Source organism: Fragaria vesca, linkage group LG3 (genome assembly GCF_000184155.1).
Source record: "Fragaria vesca subsp. vesca linkage group LG3, FraVesHawaii_1.0, whole genome shotgun sequence".
In the NCBI taxonomy this organism is placed as follows: Eukaryota; Viridiplantae; Streptophyta; class Magnoliopsida; order Rosales; family Rosaceae; genus Fragaria; species Fragaria vesca.
The window spans coordinates 21,000,357-21,006,356 of NC_020493.1; the positions used below are offsets into that span (position 1 = coordinate 21,000,357).

Below are 6,000 nucleotides of genomic sequence, written 5' to 3' on the forward strand. Positions count from 1 at the left end.
GTGTTGGTATGAAGGTGAATGGTGAATGGTTTGAAGTTTACTGCTCTGATTACAGGCTCTTGTGTTAACGAGGGGCAATGGGGCATGAGGCTGAGTGATCATTTCAAAACTTCAAAACAAGTACTTTCCTTCACTTGGAGAAGCTCAATATTAAACTTGCATGATGAATAATCAAGTCAATGAATTTTCCATCAAAAGAGACATCAACATGATTTTGTAGTTTCTGTCCTTAATCATGCAAATGAAACAGAGCAATCAGTTTGAATGTTCTTCACACACAAAAAAAAAAAAACAAAACAAAAAACAAAACAATCAGTTTGAATGTTCCCACTTCTAAGTAGTTACATAATGAAGAGACTCCAAAGGGATGCAAAGCCCAACTGGCCATCTTAAAGCATGAGAAGAAAGTTACCAAACAATTGAAGCACACTCATTCTATGAACAAAGATATCCCACCACAAATTCATTCCCATACCAGCCCATTTTCCACAATCAGGCAGATTAGAAGTACCAAATATCAAATAAGAAGCACCAATTTACAGTATGAACTCTAAAAGCGTGTAATTAACTATGTAAAAGATACAACCTTGGGAAACATAAACTTATGAACCATCAACGGCTCCCTTTTTTTTTTTTGGTTATTTCTTATGAATGTAATGGAATTTTCCTTTCAAGTGGTATCAATTAAATCTAAAGGAAAGAAAGAAAAGGCGAAAACTTGATTTACAGCCAGAGGGGTTCAAGAGCTCTCTCTTGCGTACGAACTAGTCTCCTCGGCGACCTTGGACCACACGTTTGCTATTTTCTCGGCATATCCCACCTATTGATCAGACAACAAGATGATGTGTTACGCTTTAGGATGGATGGAAAATGAACAATGAGGATAATGATAAGTATCAATATATAATCAATTAAAGCACCGCAACACTTAGGTCACTTAAACATGTAGAAGCACAAAAACATACTTTATCTTTGCTTACACATCCCACAACCCCTTCATCTCCCCCAGATATGATAAATGGAAGAAAAAAAAATTAAAGCAGCAAATAGTGAACAGGGGAAGAACAAAATTACTGTCAAGTTAGTCTCATTAGTCACTACCATATTGTTACAAAGATTAAGGTTAAATAAATTTCAATTTAATTTATTTGCTTAGTAGCTCACTACTTGACTCGCGCGAAAATAGAAAGAGCAAGCAACATCAGCAAAGATCTCAAACTTTTTATGAAGTGACAGGAAGGTCAGTATTAGACTGTCCAAATTTTATGAAACACCTATAGAGTTTGATTCCCTTTTTTTTTGGGTGGGGGGTGGGGTTGGGGGGAGCACCTATAGGGGAGGGCTGAGGTAATTAATTGTCAGTACAGAACAGACAAAAAATGTCCCAAAGAATTCACATGTACCAGTCAGTCCCAACAACAAATCAACTCTTGGCCAAGTAACCTACAAGTTATATTACTGATGTGATTAATCAAAACATTGGTTCAGATTTCCACAATGGCAACTACAATTAATTCTCAATAGTCACTATGAAAGGCAAATAGACAAGCGAAAGAAAATTTTCAAAATTCTGGCTAAATTTCTATCTAGCAGGGTAGGTTCATTTTCTAAGCCATAATCCTAGACAAACTCATGGAAGCATTATTAATTAGTACATATGCAGACTATGGAAAGAATGGAACATAGATGTTTTGGGTAATCAGAACCATTCCAAGTCATCAGGAGCACAATCATTAAGTACCTGATTATGCACAAACCCCTTCAACATGTTCAAGAAGTCGGCATGCCTCTCGCTGTCAAGCCTTTCAAGTTCACTTCTGTTGTTTTCCTACATTTCATCACAAAATCAATCAACTCTAAGTTGTGGTGAAAATATATTCGGAGACCGTTCAAACCCAGCAACAGGGTAGATTGCAAATAAATTGTAATTGTAACATTATTCACAATGTATAAAGTACATGTCAAATACATAATTATCACAAAGCCACAAAGGTGATCAAAAAGATGCATTCATGACTTAAAGCTGAAATTAATGTATCACACATCCAAAAAGACTTGTGTCACTCTATTCAGATTTCTTTGCAATGAGAAATTAAGATGAAGAGCACTATTTTTGTTTACTTCAATGGTAGAAGTTAATAATAATTCTAATCATGATTGGGGTAATTCCTTTGGATGAAAGAGGTTTATCACACTAATTGGTCGAGAATGCAGGTATATGAATATAACTGTGAAAGCTATACGTAACAGCAGATCCTCTGATTAGGAACCATGAAGGCACTGCAAGAACTGGACAACTATGACTCAGATGTGACGGAACTAAAACAAGGGTGACACAAAACACTCAACTAGTTGGGATTCAAAAACATTTAGATAGAAGCTTAGATAAATATTGTAAGGTTTTCTAACCAACTAAGATTTAAGACACAGGAATGTGCACTTAATCAGAAAATTTAAAGGAATTCGTACCTTAATTCTTTCATATTCTCTGATTGCTACATTCTTCGCATCCTCGGTAGCTCTTATGGTTTCATTTAACTCCTCTAGTTTGCGAGTCCTTGATTTGTCACCACCAAATATTTTGTTTGATGCAACTTCAAGTCTTTCAGCCCTTGACTGCAATGAATCCAATTCTGATAGAAGAGTCTGAACTGTCAATAAAGCACTAGATCGATCCGAGAATGCACCATTGACGGATAACATTAGCCCAAGATACTCATGGAATGTATCCTGGAAATATTTTATAAATAATCATTACTAAGGTGACTGATTTCAATCTAATACTCAGCTTCCTATACCCATTGATAAGCAATCCATACATAAAGAATATAACCAAATTAACGTTCACAGTTGGAAACGTAATGAAAAATGAAGGGCACAACTTACCAAATGTTTGACAGTCTGAGAGTTCAATTCTCGATAGTATCGGCTGGCTTTTACAGCAGCAGTTGCTACATTCTTCATGTCAGCAGCTCGTATTCTTTGAGAGTTGAACAAGGCCTCCTCATTCTCAAATTTGGTCAGTTTTATAAATGCTAGTCCTAACTCTCCCATAGTCTCTCCCATGTCTTGTTGAGCTTTTACAAGTGATTCAGCCTATAAACCACAACATGAAAATCCAATTTACTAATCACTTTAAAGTCTAAACTGACAGATACAACAAGCAATTAGATACTTTTCGATTCAGTATTCATTACCTGCTGTGATGCATTGCTGAGTTGTTGCTCGAGCTCCTGCATGTGGTCTTTCTTTTCCATAAACTCCTTATCCTCCTCCCCCACCAGCGGCTTCGAACCTCCCCAGTCATTAGCCACTGACTGCTTCAGCTCCTTAAACAGCCTCAGCAAGTCCCTCCCACCTTTCGCCGGCTGAACCACCTCGTGTGGAGCCACCGGGGCACTCTCACCAAACAACTGCTTCGGCAGCTTAGCCGCCCCATCCAGCATTCTAGAAGCAACATCAGTAGTCATCGGCAGCGGAAACCTCCCCTGAACTTGCAGAAACACCTTCAACTCATCACTCTTCTTAATCACAGGGTGAGCCGCTAACCGCCTCAAGTACTTCTCCAATGCCACTCTTCTCTGCTCAACAAACTCTTGCTTCTGCATCACCTGGCTCTCCACAACGTTCTTATCCGGCCGCGGCGGAATGAAGAACCCTCTGTACGCCTCCGCCAGCCGGTCCGATAACGTCACCACGTCCCGAAACCGCCGCCGGACGCCGAATTCCGATCCGCCGAACTCGGGAATGTTCGTCCTCGTCGTGATCAGATACGTGACGTAAGTGTTTCCTCCGGGAATAACAGAATTCGTGGACTCCTGCTCCTTCTGAGGATTCGACACCGTGATTTTGATATAGTCCGAGCTCGACGACGGAGATCGCGAAAGCGAGTACGAGCTGGAATGGTCGGAGCTCTTGCTCGGGCTCTCGACGCCGTTGATTTCGCCGATCGTCTCGCCGTCCAACGGACTGAACACCACGTCGGCGTAGGACGGCTGGTCGACGTACGAGTCGGCGCCGTTAGGGTTTCGGAGATCTCGGAACGGCAGTGGAGCCGTCAGAAGGGGATCGGAATCCGCCGCAGTAGCGGCGTCGATTGGGGACGCGAGCGGGTGGTGCGTGTCGGAGAGCGACGACATGGCGCTGCGGTAATTGGCATACGACGACGATTTAGTGGCACCGCCGTTGTTCAACGGCGTGTCGTCGAGGACGAGACTCTCCATCTCGTCTTTCGAGCCACCGTACTGATGGTCCTGGTGGTTCTCGGAGCCCATCATGGTGATGGTGTTTATTTCACCAGCTCAAGAAATCGAAATTAGTATCAAGAAAACCAGCAATTGATTATAGTAATCGGAGATTGAAGCATTCGTGGAGTTGAAGTGTGAGGAAGAAGAAGGAGAAGACTGACTGGTGTGACAGGCCTAGCTGGAGAAGACGAAGAAGATTAAAGGAGGAAGAGTTGAGTCACATGGATTTAGTAAAGACGAGAAAAACGCGATGGGTTTTAGTTAGTTGGATCTTGGGGGCCTGTGGGATTGGATTAGCTTTGGCTTGTTTTGGTTTACTTGGCTTGGAATCTATAGGATCGGTAGCTTTGACAGACTTTGTTCAGGGTTTGAATCTGGTTAGAAGTATTGGGCACGTAAAGATCCATGTTACTGCGTAGTGATTCACCTGCTGCTGATAGAGAAGATATGCTCTTCGGGATCATATTGTTTGTTTGATTAATTTTCAGACACCAGCGAGATCGACATGTTCAATCGAGTAAAATTAAGTTTGTACGTCGCGTGGTGAAAACATGTGATCGAGTTGATACGAGCTTAATTTAAAGTTTCAAACAATATAGTCTAAACTTTACGTCTATTTACGATGGTCATGAAAGAATAATCGTTTTGACATATTAAGGATGCATATTAGCCTATGAACCTAAAAACAACCTTTTAAAATATTGTGTTTATCGTATCAAAAAGAAATTTGTTAAATAGTTACCCATGTCAATACAAGGGTAAAACAATCTCTCAAATTCTATCAATCCATAAATTTACTCAACATTTTAAACTAATTAATCTACTTGATGTACTGATATACTAATGTACTGACAGAGAAATCTATTTTAAGCAAGGTTCGAAAACTCGATAAGTGTTACTAGGACAAAAGACGAGCTTGGAAACTTACGCGTCGTTTAAATTGGTTGAGTTACCTTGTTTTAGAACACTGCATATAACCAAGGTTTGAAAACTCGTTAGATACTACTAGAATCGAGAGATTACTTGAAGTGCCTAAGCGCTGCCTAAAAAGGCTGGGGGCCTCTATTTAGAACACTTTAATAAAAAATAACGAATTCCCAATTTCTTAGAACTGTTTCTCCCGTTTGGATTTTTATCTCGTGGAATTAGTATTTTTCACAGAAAAATAATCATGGAATTTGGAAGCTTAAATTCCTGACTTGAATTCCTCACAAAATATGTGTCATTTGTCAATTCTCAATTGAGATTAGTCTAAAAACAAATTCTTGTCATTTTAAAACTCTGATATCATGAAATCCAAACAATGAAATTCTTATTTTATATTTATAGATTTGTAATTCTCATGATTTTAAAATTTCTATGGAAATTGAAATTACTTTATCTAAACACAATATGGATTGGGCTTAGTTTCTGTTGTTTTTGGGCTGATGAGCCTTCATCCTGTCTTCGGGTTTTGGTCCATAATCCAAACGGAGCCTCCAATTAGGTTTTCGTCTACTTTCTTCTTCCTCAGTGTATCCCAAGCTCACTTCTCTCTCTATCTCTTCCAACCTTCACCAACCCTAAACCGAAACCTCCCATGGCGTCCAAGTTCGGGTTGGCCGGCGGCATACCGGAGCGGCGAGTCCGCCCCATTTGGGACGCCATCGATTCTCGCCAGTTCAAGAACGCTCTCAAGCTCGTCACCGCTCTCCTCTCCAAGTTCCCCAATTCCCCTTACTGCCTGGTAACTCATCAATTCTCTCTCTCTCTC

General features: G+C 40.3%; 2 protein-coding genes across 2 annotated transcripts in view; one reads left to right on the forward strand and one right to left on the reverse strand.

Annotated features, from left to right (window-relative positions):
* Positions 1-349: 349 nt before the first annotated feature.
* On the reverse strand, positions 350-4,479 carry LOC101306024 (sorting nexin 2B-like). Its single transcript, XM_004294713.1, has 5 exons — positions 3,198-4,479; positions 2,887-3,096; positions 2,470-2,730; positions 1,742-1,828; positions 350-820 (listed from the first exon to the last, which is right to left on the reverse strand). The coding sequence occupies exons 1-5, from the start codon at positions 4,275-4,277 to the stop codon at positions 740-742; spliced, it is 1,719 nt and encodes a 572-aa protein (XP_004294761.1). The 5' UTR covers positions 4,278-4,479; the 3' UTR covers positions 350-739.
* A 1,347-nt stretch (positions 4,480-5,826) lies between these two features.
* Positions 5,827-6,000, forward strand: part of LOC101306314 (N-alpha-acetyltransferase 25, NatB auxiliary subunit-like) — a 7,937-nt gene continuing 7,763 nt past the window's right edge. The window contains exon 1 of the mRNA XM_004294714.1: positions 5,827-5,973. Within this exon, the coding sequence (XP_004294762.1) occupies positions 5,827-5,973 (147 nt within the window). The remainder of the gene's footprint in view (positions 5,974-6,000) is intronic.